Genomic DNA, 18,342 nt, shown 5'->3' with positions numbered 1-18,342 from the left:
ATTTATCCAAGAAAATAAATAGAATGAAAAAGCTCTATGTAGAAAGGGGCTTAGATTAGTTTTAGCTACTGCAACCTTAAAATGTCCAAAAGAAGGGTAACACAGTGAAAGAATGTATCACATTAAAGGATATTTATAAATGTTTGCACTGTAAAAAACACAAAATGGTAAGTATGATATTGCATCTATGGGAAAGACATGTGATAGGAGTGAAAATTTTCCCAAAGAAACACACATTTATGTTTTAGGAAAACAAGATAAGAATCTATTATTTGTGAGCAACAAAGAGCTGTTTTACAAAGATGATGATTTTCAATGAAGATGAGGTGAAATGAAGTGAGAAGAGTAGAGGATAAAGAACAGGACCAAAGAAGTAGGAACTAGTAGTACTTATACAACATTCTGAGAGCATAAGTTCAAATGATCTGTCCTAGAAAAAGAAAAATATTGAACAGGGACAAAAAGCAGGACATTCTATAAAAACAGGTGAGTTATAGGAAAGTCACTTTGAGCATATAAGTGATGTTATTGGACTATACATCAGAAATGTTGCTCCAGCAATAATTTGTGGAATGGACTGGAAGAGGGAGACACCAGAACAGAAACTTTCCAAAAGTTATTTGCTAAGTCTATGTGAAAAATACAGGAGAAAAATTAAGTAAATGTCATGAATTTAACTATTTTAAAAGGTAACAGTGTTACCATTGTCCCATGTAGGGGAGGATTAGTTCAATATGCTATCATTATACAGTACATGTTAAGATAGTATAGAAACCAGAAAATAGAAAATGAAGGTTAATAAACTTCATATATTGGTTTTTGTCTTACTCAAGTATGCAGTCAATCTCATCAAGTATCAAAAGATATTATTAGGGTGGGCATGTAGTTCAGGGGCAGAGAACTTGCCTAGCATGTGTGAAACCCTAGGTCTAATCCCCCAAAAAATTAAAAAAATAAATTATACTACTAGCTACTCAACTGAGTATTATTATATTAGGGTGAATGTGTAGTAACATGTAGAAATACATTTTCTAACAAAAGTAGCTAGGAATGGCATTTTTTTCTGATACTTTCTGAACACAAATGGCTGTAAAACAATGTTTAATCAATGGCTTATTTTACTTCTGTACTGCACTCAAAATAGGAGTCAAATGTTTAAATTCCCTATACTTTACATGTTTGTTTTACCTTCTATTCTTGTTCTAAGAACCCACTTGAACTCCAGTACCCTCTGCTTTAAGAACTGTATTATCATTATCTCTGTAGTTATCTGTATGTATCTTCATGAGATCATAAGCTTGACAATCATCACTGTGTTGTGTTTGTAGTACCTAGTAAAGTGTCAAGGATGAGGACAATGTCCAGAAAGGATTTTTCTGAATGTTTACTGTTATGTTTAGAATGAACATGTGGTCTTAAATTTTTCCAGTTGAAAACTCTTTTTGAAATGCTGAAGACAGTTCTTAGTTGTTCTATATTGGTAAATACAAAAGTATACCCATGAAAGGAAAAGATGTAGACAAGATTTCCAAATTAATAATGTGACAAATTTGAAGTATTTTAACAGTAACTTGTCTATATACAGTAAATTTTAATGTTCTTACTACATATAAATTTTATGTTAATAATGAGTAAGCCCCTAGTATAGAACGGTGAGTACCAAAATATCCAAATAAATGTATTTGAACTAATTTCATACTACAGTTACAAATGGGTAAGAACTATAAAATAATTTAAAACTCTACATCTCTCTTTTAATATATACATAAACATACTATAATGGCACTAGGAAGTAAAAATTTCAGGTCACACTTGCTACAGAATAAACAACCTAGTTATCACATTCACCTATATAAACGTGAGTGTGGGATTACATTTGTGCACTACCATGCTTGGCTAATTTTATATCTATATCAGGCTCAGCAAATAAGGCCTGGGAGATGAAATTCTTTGTATCACCTGTTTCTGTACACAAAATTTTACAATATAGTTACTTGCTTTGGTACTACAATGTTAGAGATACATAACCCACAAAAACTAAAATAGTTACTATATAGTCCCCTATGGAAAAAGTGTGTTGACTTCTCATCATTTCATACTTTATTCAAAAAAGAACAAGTGACACCTACCCTATAAGTGCAGTCATGATGCAATTATACTTTGTACTGTTTATACTGTGAAGCGGTTTATTTTATGAATAAAATACCAAAAAGACTGTTTAGTAGCAACTGAAAGAACATTATTATAAATGAAACATGCAAAATAAATATTCAACAAAAATCCAGTTGTTGCACTATAGTTTTAATACTGATACCAACACTATATCGTTATCAAATTACTGTAAGACTATAAAAAGAAACACTGCGGTATAGAAAATTTATCATGTAAAAAGACAATTTACTATTCTAAAAGTAGATGAAACAAACTCTCAAAGATTAAGATTTATTCAAGGTTTTGATTCCACTGCTTGCACTGTAATTTAAAGTGGGTGTAAAGGAGAATTTTCAAAAATTGGCACACACAGAAGCCAGAGAATTCTAATTTTTTTGAGGGGGGTGAGTTCAATCTGTATTAAAAATCCACTTTATATATATTACAGTATTGAGTAGGTAGTAATTATCTTTTTTTTTTTCTTTTGGTTTTTCTCCGGTACCAGGAACCGAACTCACGACCTTGCGCTTGCCAGGCAGGCGCTTTTGCCGCTGAGCTAAATCCCCAGCCCCGGTAGTAATTATCTTAATAATGCACCAGACACCTTTAAGGGGTGGTTTTATTAACTTTTTCTTATGTAAGAGCAAATTTATGTTAAGGATTATTTCTTTCATAAACAGAAGATCCTCTCAGAATTAGTATTTGCTAGCTCTTCACCTATCAATCATATATCTATGTCCACAGATACAAGAACCCTGTAGAAGCTGTTTTGGGGCTGCCTAGACACAGACTGAAAAAACATCTTCAGCAAACTTTTGTAAACTTAATTTTTATCAAAAAGTTTCTACTTAACGTATCTCTTGAAATTATCTTTTAAGCATAATTTGGATCAAAAAGTTCTAAAAATGAAACGTGCACAAGTTTTAAAAATATATTATGCCAATATCTGTAATAAATATTCTACAAATATTTCATAAAGATTTGAGCTGCATGGAAAGTTATTTTATAAACTGTTCAAATAAACCAAAATGAATTTCACAATCATATCATTAAAGATTATTGAATATTCCAATCTACTGAAAGAAAACATACTGAGAATTCTCCAATTTAGGAATTGATAAACCATGCCACAAATTCACTAAAAAACAGTGCATTCTCTTAAACTCAGAGAAGCTGAGAGTTCTAAACACAGTTCAATTAGATTAGATTGTTCAGTGCTAAGTAAACCAGATAACGTGGTCATCTTCATTCGGTAGGGTAGCTACTACATAAAGAAAGTGTGGTGAAACAACTACCCCAACGAAGTCTAATAAAGACTGTAATCATCAGACTGAGTGAGCTATACAGATTAATCACTGTTGACCTTACAGCTGGTCATTAAAATTCCAGTAAAGATCATGATCGGAACTGCTTTTAGTTTGAAGGATGATCACAACAATTGATAAAGAATGTTACATGAAAGCACTGAGTACAAATAATGGACAAAAACAGACTAGTTGAGGGAAGTAGGGGAAGGGAGAAGAAAAATTATTTCCTTGGATATAAAGGTAAGATATTCTGTCTGGAGTTTCTAAAAAAGCTAAAATTACTAATGTTTGTAATTACAGATATTAAGCTATTAACAACATGTAAGGCATGTTAGCTGATGATCACATGGAAGATATTTTAAATATTTAAAAGGTTCTCGGAAAGGGTATCTCTGCCCATACTCACTACAAGGAATAAACAAGATGATGTTTAAAAAGAATGAGACTGATACTGAGTCCACTGTGTAACAACTACAAATAAAAGTGTGGGTGAGAAAAATTAAACATGAAATTGAGTAGGTTTCCACTCGATCTTAATTAAAATTATATGAAGTTTAGGGAACAGAAAATTGAAAATTACCTCTTGTGCTACAGTATATAGATAGATGGGTACATAAAAGATGAACGTAATTTTAATCTGCACACAAAAGCTTTTTCTGAAAATGGCAGCCAGGCAGTCTCTACTAAATTCATTAGGCACTGAATATGCTCTTATTATATATATACATATTATGCAAGATATTATGAATGTAGACGTACTGCTCTAGTAATAAAATAAAATGTAACAATATCACTTTACATTTAATATGTATATACAAAAGGCAAGAATGAGTAATCTAAATTAGTACAAGCATATACTTCTACCACACATTCAAAATTTATCAACTTAAAGCTATTCAAGGGAATTTCAAATTACCCTCAAGATTGAGTACATAATATATGAATATCAGATAAAATATTTAAAGATGGAATTTTGTGGCTATTCCAAGAAAGAAAAACATGCTAAGAATTTTGGTCCTGGAAGTGAACCATAAAAGTATTCTAGCAATATTCAGACTAATTCTTTAATTAGAAAAACAACAAGTCATCTGCAAAGAAAATCTTTGTGTACTCAAATTTTAATAGCCAGGTCTTGGAAACTATATGTCCATCAACAGATGAATGAATAAGGAAAATGTGATATTTATACACAATGGAGTATCATGCTGCTATGAAGATAAAGCTGAGGCATTCGTAGATAGGTGAATGCAATCTGAGAACATAAACGTTAGATGGTGTAAGTCAGACACACAAGATCAAATATTACATGGACCCTCTTATATGAGAAACACAACACACACAAAGAGCAAGGTAAAAGGAGGTAAGTAGGAAGTAGGAAGAAGTTAAAATACTTCCCCAAATAATATATTCCACTATTTCAAAAATATTTTTTTAATATATGCTAATTTGTTTCATTTGTACTATTAGTTTATCTTAGTTCACTGAATAGAAAGTTTTGTGTTGTTATCTGTTTCTTCTTTGTAAGAATCTTTCTAAGTCTTGCACTCTTCTTAGAACATAATGATACACTGTATTAACTTTTGTTATTCTCATTATTTTGTTATGAAATTTTATTTTTTCATAAAATAAAAAAGTAAAAAGAGACAATCTCTGTGTACTATAAAGAAAATCAAGAATCCACAACTGTGTTTCATATCCAAGTAATGTAAAAAACACACAACACTCTGACTACTTAGTAACAGAGATCTAAACGAAAATTGAAAGTAGAATATTACTTTAAAAAAAATAGATCTTATGTAAAGTCAAAAGATATCTAAGATGGCATCCTGAAATAAATCCAAGGACTGAAATACTCTATGAATGAAAAAGCTCTGCATATAATTGCTGACATTAATATATGTGTATGCATACATAAACATGTACATGATACACATACATCACTTATTAGGTAGATATCTAGTCTAACAGGCACATGTACACATATGTATCAATCACTCTTGTAGACAGAAACCTAGTCTAGGTATACTAATGTGATCACTTCTGCTATACACATTTGTATTAAAAGTATATTTATGGTAGACATGTATTAGCACTAAGATGATATATTCATAGGCAATGGAATTACATGTGAAAAAACCATGGGAAGTGAGACAGCCTTTACTAATTTGGAGCTATACTGATTTCTTAATGTTCTTTAAGCAGCTGTAAAACTTGTTAGAACAGAGCTCAGAAAGCAAGATTAGTGTAAGCTGACAAGGGCAGGAAGAGAAAGATGGGCCAGGTCAAGGAAACAAAGGGTACCACTTTCCATCTTTCAACTGATTCTTCTAGAACCATGTAACTTTATTCTTTACTTTATAAAGAGATGCTACCACTGAACTTGCACTGAAAAATTTTGAAGAAAGTCTTTCTCTGGACAATTCCATTTTCTTTAAAATCTCTTTTACATTAACAAGTAAATATGAGAAGAGGCACTCAAGTTAAATAACAAACTACATATTAATTTTGTAGGTCTAACTGCTGTAACTTTAAAAGCTTCACTGAAAGTAAAAATATTAGTGTTTCAGAAGGCAATCTTTTTTCATATTTGAAAGACAAAACAAAATAAATTAGCAAAGTTTGGTAACAATCAAGTGACAATAAAAATAGACTAGCCATAAGTTACTTATTTGAATAAGGAGTTCTTTACACTCATACCATATTTTCAAAGAGCTGTTTTTGGAACACAAACTATATCAGCATACTACACAAATTATAAACACTACACCTCCTGTACCTAATAGATTTCAGTGCTATAAAATTCTGTGATGATACAAATACCTTATCAGTGCTGAACAATATGGTAGTCAACAGGCACATGTGACTATTGAAGAAATGAATTTTAAAACTTATACTTATTTTAATTTTGATTTGAAGAGCCAAATGAGGCTACTGGCTACCATACCAGACAGTGTTAATTCTAAATTTCATATATTTACTTCTATGTAAAATATAATTCTAAATTTATAGTAAAACTCCTTTACAGAATGAAAACAAAATCAAACTTCCAGTTCTATTTCTTTTAAACCTACATCTCTATTTAGGTCATGTTATTAGACTGCACAGGCTAAACAGGCCATGTCACACACACAGCATAACTAAAATATACATTTCCAAAAGTGTACACAAAACACCAAATATTTTTCTACATGCACAAACTGCCATTATAGTCCTAGCAATTCAGATTCAATCTCCCTAATGCTTCCCCACAAATAATTTTATGTTAGACTCCAGGGGACTTAATTTGCCAGACATGCAAAGTAACACCATCTCCATGTCCACAAATTTACACTTTAGCCTAATTAAGAAGTAAATACCGGGGCTGAGGATATAGCTCAGTGGCATAAGCGCCTGCCTCGCAAGTGCAAGGTTGTGAGTGCGATCCCCGGTACCGCCAAAAAAAAAAAAAGAAAAGTAAATACCATTCTCTGTTGTCTTTGCATTAAATGGCCCAAACTACTTTTGAAATAAAAACTTATTTAACAGTCTCTCCAGTAAATAATCTTTTAGATTGTTTTTCTAAATTGTACAAATTCAAGTTATTCACCAATAATAAAATCAGAGATATGTCAACAGGTAAATAGCATAAGACAATGTTGTTAAAATAATTTATAACATTGGCTCTTATATACCATATAGCTTTACTGAGATGCTGGATATTAAAATTCAATTGTTACTCCATTGTAAAATTGAATCTCTCTATAGTTAAGGTAACTTTTGAAGAATTAAATATATCTATTCCAATGTATCATTATTCACTTGATTAATAGGCAACTTTCAGAAATACCTGAAACAACTAAATGGTAATAAAACTTATCTCTGCAACCAATCAACAGCCAAAATTCAGAGTGGTCATAAGTAGCTGAGTAAGTCTGGGACAAAGTTCATTGAGAACTTTTTATCTATACTCCTGAATACAACTCATTGTTGTTTTACATAAATGTTCTACTTTCATGTAGCAGCTTTTTTATTTTTGAACTTTGCCACAGTTTCATGCTTAGTAACCTTAAAACTTAAGGTGGTTAAAATACAAGTAACATCAGAAGTATTCTTACCTTTATTTGACTTTGATGGCTTATTCTTGATAGATTTAAGGGAACTTCTTGATTTATCCTCTCTATCTTTAATTAGTTTCTGAACATCATCCAAAGACAGTTTTTGCAGAACAACTACAGGCTTAGCTCCTTTATTTAGATCTTCAACTAATCCCAGTTTTTCTACTTTGTCTTTCTGCTCTCCTTTCATGTCCATTTTCTTTGTCTCCTGAGTAATATTGCCATCTTTATCCCTCTTGATTTTTGGAATGACAAAATTTTTCAATGCACCAGACCTGCCCCCCAACAAATAACTTGGAAATTCTGCCTTATTGTCAGGGTGCATTTTATTACTGTCTACTTTATTCCTGTTACCCTCTGTCCTTTTGTCATCTTTACTATTTGGTGATTTAAAACCAGGTTTATCAGGTCTTGACTTATTAGAATCTCCTTGTTTAACACGAGGACTGTCAGGTCTTGATTTCTGTTCCCCAGAAGATGGTTTTTCCCTTGAATCCCCTGATTCATGCCTGTGTTTTCTTTCTAGTTTATCAGTTTTTGAACCTTCAGATTTAATGCCATGTTCATTTCTACTTGAGGATCTCAATGTTTCTGGTCTTCGAACCCTGGACTGATCTCCCCGATGTCGTTCTGACTCACCCCTGTCATCTGATTTTTGTTTACTATCATGGTCGCGTCTTAGTGACTCAGAAACAGATCGCCCATCAGGTCTCTGCTTTAAGGATTCAGCCCTTTCTGATTTTAACCGAGGTGAATCAGATTTCATGTCTTGTTTATGTTTAGACATTTCCGGTTTTTTCTCTGTTGATGGCTTTCCAGAATCCCTCCTATTTTCATGCCTGTGTTTTGGTGTTTCAGGCCGGCCTTCATTTCTTTGCTTTGGAGTTTCAGGCCGGCCCTCATTTTTTTGCTTTGGAGTTTCTGGTCGTCCATCACCCTTCTGTTTAGGGGTTTCAGGACGTCCGTCACTCTTTTGTTTTGGAGTTTCAGGTCGGCTTTCGCCCTTTTGCTTTGGGGTTTCAGGTCTTGATTTTGTTGTTTCTGACCTGCCACTATTTTGTTTGCTGTCATTTGGTTTTGTGTCAGATAGTCTATTTTCACTCTGTTTAGCCTCGACTATAGTGCTCTCATTTTGTCTGGAATCGGTAGTTCTGTTCTCATTCTGTTTAAGTTCTTCTGTTTGGGTCTCGATTTTAGTTTCTAACTTACTTTCACTTGATTTCATCTCCACCAATCGGTTTTCATTGTGTTTAGATTCTGACAACCTACTTTCGTTTTGCTTCACTTCACTCTTTGAAAGCTCAGGGTCAGACTTTTTTTTAGGTGTCTCAGGATGGTTTTCTGGTGTAGATTTAAGACTTCCAATAATATCTTCCTGAAGAATAGAAATAGGTGCATCATTACATTGTTTGATTTCTTCAGGCTTTTTTAGGGAGTCTGAATCCTGAGTTATAGAAGCCTGAGAGTCCACTCTTCCTGCCTGATGAAGATCAATGCTAACCATTAATGCTGGCCTTGACCCATTTCCCGTAGAACCCGTCTCCTGAGAAGCTGGTCTATTACCTCCTGTAGCACCCCCAGCCTCCTGTGGGTAAGAATCTTGTTTTCTTTTTTTCAAAGGCTTATCTGAAATTTAAAGATAAATATTCAGTATCAGTAATAGACATATATTCTTATGTTATTAAAAACGATACAGACTTTTTTAAAGTCCTTTTTTTAAAGTTCCACTATCCTTTTAAAGTCATAATGTGTCTGAAATGTAGTGAACGCAAATATGCAGATATACAATAGTAAGCAAGAATAACATAATACTTCTAAAAGTTTGAGGAAATCTTAATGTTTGCACTACCTCAATAAATATTAGTAGGTATTATATAAAGACTTTTTAACAACATACTTTTGAGTGTACAAGTGCAATGAGATAAAATGAACAGAATTTATAATACATCAAATACAAACATCTATTTATGTTCATGTATACTGAATAGAAACCAGATTACTTAAGAGTAAGATAATCATAATTCAAATTTAAGACAATTTAAACTATTAACCAAAAGCAGTTAAGAGCCCCAAATTTGCCAACATATCAACAGGAAATGTAAGCTTTTACTGCATGTAAGTATTGAAAAGAATGAAATGAAAAAAAATACATTGTGCCACTGAAAAAAGGGATAAATGCTAAGAGCAAGATAAAAGTTAATAATTTGTTGTGATGCAGAATTCAAATTATTTAAGATGTTAATAGCACAGGTGGAGTTTAAAAGCTTCAACGTTGGAAGTAAATTCAGAATAAGAAAGCAATCTATCTATCTATCAATCACAGGTACTAGAAGAACTTCTTATACAAATCCTGTCTTAAGCAATTTCCACTGACAAAAAGTACTTCTGGCTCTAGAACATAAAGTTCTAGGGGTTTATATTTTGACCTCCGAAAGAATTATACTATTCTGAAACCTAAGGACAAACAAATCCTCTACTACAATAAAATGTTATGATGTTTTTAACAGCTATGCATTTCTGCACATCATTCTATTTCTAAATCAAGAGACTACTTACTATGTTCTTTTCTTTTTTTATGGGGGGAGGGTTGATCTATGTAATGCAGGCTGGCCTTGAATTCTTTTATGTAGCCCACGTTGGCCCCAAACTTACGGTGATCTTCCTGCCTCATAATCCCAACTGATGGGATTACAGATGTGTCCCACCATGCTTGACAGCTAGGTCGTTTTCTATAAACCGAATCTCTAGCTAGTTCTTAAGAAAAGTTACATTACAGCATGTTGAGGTTTTGCCCACTTTATTTACTTGCTCAACTGCCTAGGTTTTAACAAGAAATTTTTTAGTTATTTGAAAAGAATTACCAGATTTTAATATTCACTACTATAAGACACATTACTTAAGGAAAACAATATCACGAAGTTAAAAGTCAAGTTGACAAGTGAAAATCACTTCCTTATTGTTACAGAAAGAGGTTTTGTAAAAGATTTTTACAATAATGCTTCTTTTACATACCAAAGTTCCACTGTTTTGTTCACAAAGTAAAAAATATTTCGGTCCAATTCAAAATCTAATCAAATGTAATTAAAATTTGTTTTGGTGCTGGGAATGACAGTGCTTGCATAGTGTATCAGAATACCTATTCGATGCCAAGAGCCGCCTACTTTGGATATTTGCTAGTTATTTTTTTGTAAAACCAAGTCTGCTCCTTTAGTTACTCAGAAGTCAAATCTATCATCACATACATTCTATTTCCGAAACACCTAATGATAATAGTAAGTATGTTATCATGAGATTATTTCCCTTGTTATAACATTTTAAGACTTTATATTAAATTTTCTACATCAATGCTTATGGGAACAAAGTACTCAGAGTAGTAAATTTATAGAATCCCTTTCGAATGTTTTGTGATACATAATTAATTTTTGTCAGTACTAGAGATTGGGCTCAGGCCCTTTCTACATCCCCAGCCCTTTTCTTCAGTTTTAATTTTGAGACAGGGTCTCACTAAGTTATCAGTTTGCCCAGATTAGGCTCAAATGTTCATCCTCCTGCCTCAGCTTCTCAGAGTGCTGGGATTACAAGTGTGCAGTTTTTATCTTGCTATAAGGCACATCAAATAATTACCACTTACACTTACAATGCTTTATTGCTTTACAGTTATCCTTTAAAAGTTTATGAAAAGAATCTAGAAATTCACAAAGTATAACCTAAGCTTTTTAATACTTTCAACACAATATGCTTTATAAAAGTCATTATAATGGTAACCTAAGCATAAGTAAAAACCACAACACTGATTTCAGGTGTATGAAAATTTCACTTAGGAAACCTGTGACTCTTTCTTTTATTAATATGAATGATATATTTTTTCAGAAAAAAGCATTAAAATAGCTCAGAAGATTGTTACAGAATTATAAAATATTTCAGAGTCTATAGATCATTAAATGAATTCCAATTTACCTTTTGTCATTAAAATGGAAATCTGGCAAGCAATTTAACTTCAAAGTAATGTTCACATTCAATTTAACTATCTTAAATCATAGATCCTATGATTATTTATAATAAAAATATATGAAATCATTTGCATAGAAGCAATATATTAAGAAGGAGAAAATCTTATGATTTTTTTCTATTATACATAAAATATACCTAAATACAAAGCTTTAATTTCTCAGTTTTTAGAAAGTACTTCACTTCTTCTATAAAACCCTGAAAAATTTCATCACTGTTGCAGAGATTCCTAGATTATGTTAAGAGCATTCATTTTGTGATTCCCTTGCATGATGAATTTATTACTGTAATTCTGAATCTGTATAGGTCACTTCTGTCTACCCACTTCTGTTATGTCTTCATTACTTCATAACCTTTACCTAATGATGGAAAGCCATCTCTATGAAAAATAATTTTAGTATTTGGGACACTGATTACCTTTACACTTTCTTCAAGGTCAAGAAACTTAAGATTAGCTATCACAATGCATACACTGTTGAAGAAAATGCATACAAAAGGATATCATAATTTCAAAACCAACACTTGCCATCCAGATGCTGATATTTTGAAAATAAAATCCATCCTTACAGAAATTCTAAGCTCAATTACACTTATAAGAAAAACTATCCCACTTATTTAAATATAGTACAAATGATAACTGAAAACACTTAAAGCTGAAAGCACAATGACTGTATACCTAATAGCCAACTATGAAAGACTAAAACATGCGATATGTAAACTAAAAAAGGGGTGAGTGGTTCATTCTTTTATTCCTGCCCAAAATTCTCATCTCTTTATTTCAAATCATAGAAAGTAATACAGGTTGAGTATTCAATATCTGAAATTCTTGGACTTAAATGTTACAATTCCAGAGTTTTTCAGACATTGGAAAATTTGCCTAGACTTTATCAGTTGAGCATCTCTACTCTGTCCTAAGTACAAAATTCAAATCCTCTGATATTTGAAATATAAAGAAGTTTTAGACTTTTGGATTAGGGATGCTCAACCTGTAATTTATTTCTTATAATGGTTATAGTACTAGAATATTGTAAGATTATAAACTATTTAGTGAGGCTAGGCCATTTTTTATACTTGCTAACATGGAAAGTGGACCTTGGGAAAAGATGAAATAAACAAAGATGAACAAAGGAACTCCCTCTTCAACGATAGAAAGCAGGAACTTTCAGCACAGAAAAGAGATATTAATGTCTATAACTGGACATCCCAGAAGCAAAGGTGAATAGTCTTTTAAAATTATGTGATCATAGATGTTAAAAGTATGAGCAAAAAGACTGATAAAAAGGTGCTTGTGGAATATAATGACAGTAGGTTACAGAGTAACCCTATCAATGTATATACAGAATTATTCAAAGAAGGAAAAACAGGCAGAGGGGACATAAATATCTAGCAGCCAGAAGAATGTTTCATGTTTGGAACCAGGGTATAGGTTCAACCACATAAATAAGACTACTGCACAATTACCAGTTATGTTTGTTGAACTTGCAAACCTTATTTATAGAGCTACTTAAAAAAAAATTCCAGTTACTAAAAAGAGTATTTCTCCCATAGCAAATGGATATATTAGCAAACAATTTCAGATACTAGAGGAGTGTTCTCAGTAAAACCATGGAGGCCAGATATGTCTTGTTTGTTCCTTATTACCAGTAATTCAGTAGTTGTGAAAAGTTCTAGTGCCACATTTTAGAATTATTAATAAAAGTCAGTTTTAGAATTTAATTCTAAAAAGTAAAAATGGTAACTAGGTATAAATTAATTTCAAGGAAGTAGTTCCTCTGTTAAGAGATGAGTATACAACCACTTTAAAAAATTTCACTTTTATTTATTACCATGCCTATAAGCTTGGAGCAACATACACATAGACCTTTAATCTTTCTAAAATCTCAAGGTAATTTCTTACATAAAAAATACTACGTCAGCACACAATGCAGAAACTGAATACAAAATGACAAGGTTCATACCAAAGGTGTTGGGTTCCAAAAGTTTTCAAATAAATCTATGAAATAACAAAAACATGGGCTTTCAGAAAACAACTAAGAAGTCGGCAAACCTACTTTAATTCTTAAAGCAACAGGTGTTATCGTTACCAAACTTGTAAGCCAGCTCTGACCTTTATGCTTTTCAGTAACCACTGCCACAGTCATATCACAGATTACGAAGTGTTTAGATAACTGAAAGTCTACATTACAACTTTATGAATGTTGCATTACATGTTGATTTTGTTTTATTTTCTCAAAGAAGTTAGTAGTATAAGAGGTTTGCTAATATACAATTCAACCTATTTACTACTTTTATTTTTATTCCATTATTAAAACCAAAAATTTTGGTTTCAACAAATGTGATACAGAGGGAGTCCGGGAAAGCTAATAAAAATAAGTTCACCATTTCCTCTATTTTTTTTTCCTTTCAACAACTATTAAAAATCATTTAACAATTAAACTTTTTAAAGAACACAATTTCCCATAGCACAGATTAAATGTCATTAAATTTAGTTGTCTAAGCCACCAATACTTCTAGACCAAGAAGTCATAATTTTATGTATTTCTTACACGGCTGACTGTCAAAGGATTCAAGAATTTGGGGTAGGTCAGTATTATCAAGAGAAGCTGAGAAATATACCTGTCTTTACTTAATATGCATTTACTTTTATAAGCAGTCAGAGGAGGAGATACACTTTGATATCTCTAGAGTTACTTATTTCCTGAGCCCCATACTACAAACTAGAGAAGAGGAAATAGCAAATTTATTTCATCATTAACATTAAAGTTTTATACGAAAGCTCACAAAAAACAAACAATAATCCTAGTTCTCTAGCTAATAAAATGAAGACTTTCAGTGATCTCTTTATTATACGCATTTATAGTTCACACATAAATCTAGTTCAATAATTTCTAGTTTTTTTAATAATCTTAAAAACCATGATAGGTGATATAATACAAATTTTCAGGATGCTTCCTAGCACAAGAACATAATTAATGATGATCCTGTGACACAATGAACAAGATCATATATAAAAATGAGCTCTACTCAATATCAAGGAAATTGTGTTCTATAATTACAATGGAATAAAACAGAACTATGTATCAAACTAGACTATTTTAATCATAAATCTAAACATAAAGCATGATTTTAGTTTGGATAATCAAATATGTATTCGTATCAACTTCATAAATTATATTACTAATTTCAAACAATGATTCATCAGTCTCTCCCAAAATACTGAAGGGATTTTGTAGATAGTATATGAAGGGATAGGATAGTGTACAAAGAACAATATACCACAGATTTGTTTTTATGTGATTATAAAGCATGAAGTAAAAACCTATAAACTCAGGATAGGTATGTCTACAAACTCTACCCTAATATATTAGTCAGATAAAAGGGAACACTTAACTGTAATCACCATCAAAAGATTCTTGATTTTTTTTTTTGTTTGTTTTTTTTCCTGGTACTGGGAATTGAACTCACGACCTTGCGCTTGCCAGGCAGGCGCTGTGCCACTGAGCTAAATCCCCAGCCCCAAAAGATTCTTGATTCTTAAAGTGCTGCTTAACATTAACTTAAAATTCCATAATTTGGTAACTAAAAAAAAAAAAAAACCACATTAAGACTACTATTACAAGCCAACTAAAATATGTAACTGCCTAATAAACATATGTTTATACTTTCCTTAAATGCACTTGTTTTAAAATAATTCTAGAGTACTTAAACTTGTTTTGGCAGAAAACTTGAAGAGGTACTGTTCTATTAACATAAGTCATGGAAAATGCATATAAAATAGAAATGGTAATGTCCATTTTAGTAGAAAAGCACAAGTAAGTGAAATCATATAGCGCGAAACAGATAGATCTGAGATGAAACATGAAATTGGGAATTTAACATTTAAAGTATTAGTAAAAATATATACCTGAAAAAAGACATAAAGAATTAATTCATATTTGCTAGGTGGTGAAGTGGTAATAATGAGAGTATCTTACCTTTATCTTGAACTTCTTTTGAAAAGCGCTCCCTTTCAATGGCTGACTCTCTCTCTATCCGCTCAATTTCAGCCAATGCATCCAATTCTACTTCATCATATATAGGTCCCTGTTGTGATACTTGCTGCTGATTCTGTACCACAGAAGTCTGGGGTTGTTTTGTAGCAACTAAAGTGTTCTGTTGTAAAACAGGCACTTGATTTGCTGGAAGGAATGCTGTTTGTTCTTGCTGCGACAAACACTGAGCAGCATTTAGTGGGCGGTTTACATCCTGTGGAGTAATGGGTGTTTTTGAAGTCTGTCCTGGATACTGCACATTAAAAGGAATATCATTTTCTGAAACATTGCTATTTTCCATACCAGAAAGCATATCCTCTTGCTGGTCCATGTCTGAAGACCTTACACGAGAAAGTCTTAACGTAAGTTTAGTAGAGTCCTTGGATGGAGAACTAATGATATCATACATTGCAGCTTTCTCACTCTGGTCTTTTTCATCCTTGCCTAATTTCATTTTCTTTTGCTTCTTTTGTTTTCTTTCTGGAGAATCTAGCAAGATGTCTGGTGGAACATCTCGAGGTGATGAACAAGGCAGAGGCTGAGATTGTAAAATTAAAGGTGGTCTTGATCCTAGGAAAAACAATTCAATAGAAATAAACTATTGGTTGTATTGGTTTTACATTTTCTTATGGGGTGACAGAAACATTAAATAGTGAACAATATAGTAAAATTAGGAAAAAAAGATTAAGATACTTTTACCACAACTATTCAAGATGCTTTATATATCAATTCATAAAATATTCTTGAGTAGCATCATCACCATTTCGGAAAAAAAAATGAAGCTTACAGAGGTTAAGAAATTTGCTACAAGTTATACCGTTAGCAAATGTAAAATATAGAACCAGATTTGTCTAAATCTGAAATGTGAAAAACTTAAATGCTTTCCTATCTAAAGTTTAAATGGTAAGTTACATATACTTTAGAACAATCAAATTTTAACAATTTACCTAAAAATTACATCAGACTAGCTGACAATGTACTTGCCCTTCAAAACTAGGTGGAAAACAACCTCATAAATAGAAGTTTAGGCTTCTGAAGAAAAATACATTGATGAGATTGTTCTGTAGTTTTTCCTCTTTCTATTAAAAGTTTTCTACCTATCCATCTATCCGTCCTCCATCAAGTGTCAAAAGTGGGCTGGTTGCATAGATCAAATCTCCCAACCCTTTGTTTTCTCTCCCAGGCAGTCTGAATTACTTCTCACCTGACACTTGGGCACTGAGTACCTAACTTTGGTAATAATGACATCTAGTTCCCCTAGATATTAATGTACTTTTGTTTTCTCTTTCAGAAGTTGATATTTTAATTTCTGAAAATTCATGAAATACAATGGCTCATAAAAACTTTTACCTCATGAAGAATGTCCGTGACAAAATAGTTGGAAAAACATGAAAAAGTCCTTACCATATACACAGACTACTCCACATTTTAGATAGCTTTAATTAGAACTTTTCATAGATTATGAAAATATATTATCAGCTATCTTGCAATTTATTATATACAAATTCTTAAAAGTGAAGCAAACTATTCCCTTTCAACAAACTGAAAATAAAATGACCAGACTGTAAGGTTTGTTTTTTTTTTTTTAAAGACACGGTTTCACTATGTAGTTCAGGCTTCCTTGAACTTGCTATATAGCCCAGGCTGGCCTTGAACCTGTAGTAATCCTCCTGGCTCAGCCTCCCAAGTGCTGAGATTACAGGCGTGCACCACCATGCCCTGTAAGTATTTTTTAATGTAGCCAAAGCCAGATTTAAATTCACAGCGTGGTAGTCTGTTACAGGATCACACAAAGTTCTTTGGGAATTTAAAAGTAAAAAACTAAAAATCACATACATGAGATAGTATCCATTCTTAGAAAAAAAATCAGTGTTAACTAATGGCTTGAGGAGATTAGGGGAAGAAACATGGAAGATTACCCATTTAACTCAGACCTGGAAGAATGGATAGGATTTCAACATTCAGATGAAAGTAGATGTGAGAGATTTAGGAAGAAAACACAACAGGCTATACTTGATAAATGACTATAAAGAGTTGATAGAAGACTTTGTGGTGATTTTAAAATTTTAAGTCAAGATAACTCAGCAGTACAACAGCATTAAGAAAGATGAGAATGGCAGAAAAAAACAGAATAATTTTGAAAAAAATTTGAAATATCAGCTAGGTATGAAGGAAGTTTTTGCCTAGATATGAAAAAGTATAACTTGGGAGACAAGACTGGAACCAGAGATTGACTTAAGAGTCCTGTTCCCAAAAGAAATCTATGCTGTCATAAAAACTGAGTGAAAGAGCCATGGAATAAATTCTGATGATGGCAATCTTGAGAAATGAAAATGGGAAGAAAAGCTGTAAAAAAAAGAAGGAAGGAAGCAAGGAAGAAAAAAAGGAAAGAGAAGGACAGTGGGAAGGAAGTGAGGGAATGAAGAAGAAAGCAACAGAAAGAAAAAGTGGTATCTATGAAAAGAGGAGGAGGATAACAGGTGAGCTCAATATGAAGTAAGTTTTTTTGGAGTGGTGTAGAAGACTGACCAAAGATTTCGAGTAATCAGAGGTTATGGTTTATAAAGATCACTGCATTTATCAATAAAAATGATAACGGATACAAGAGAATGCTATCAATAATTTACTGAAAATAAAAGAATATAGAAGATAAAAAAAAAATCAGTGAACAGAAATTTAAATCCTCTGATATAGAGTTGCTAAAGCACAGTTTGCTTATTCACTCATTTAACGATGAAAACCAAGATAATA

At 32.2% G+C, this 18,342-nt stretch overlaps 1 protein-coding gene across 2 annotated transcripts in view; it reads right to left on the bottom strand.

The window, feature by feature from the left end:
• The window catches only part of Nipbl (Nipped-B homolog (Drosophila)), a 174,558-nt gene that overhangs the window by 77,470 nt on the left and 78,746 nt on the right, over positions 1 to 18,342 (bottom strand). For both annotated transcript variants that reach the window (XM_005386212.2, XM_005386211.2), the window contains exons 9-10: positions 15,535 to 16,161; positions 7,553 to 9,178 (exon numbers count right to left, since the gene is read on the bottom strand). In XM_005386212.2, coding sequence (XP_005386269.1) covers positions 7,553 to 9,178; positions 15,535 to 16,161 — 2,253 coding nt within the window. The remainder of the gene's footprint in view (positions 1 to 7,552; positions 9,179 to 15,534; positions 16,162 to 18,342) is intronic.

This window comes from Chinchilla lanigera, unplaced genomic scaffold (assembly GCF_000276665.1).
Source record: "Chinchilla lanigera isolate Chin_1 unplaced genomic scaffold, ChiLan1.0 scaffold00025, whole genome shotgun sequence".
Taxonomy (NCBI): domain Eukaryota; kingdom Metazoa; phylum Chordata; class Mammalia; order Rodentia; family Chinchillidae; genus Chinchilla; species Chinchilla lanigera.
Note: the sequence above shows the minus strand (reverse complement) of the source record. Positions and strands in the feature narration are given on the sequence as shown.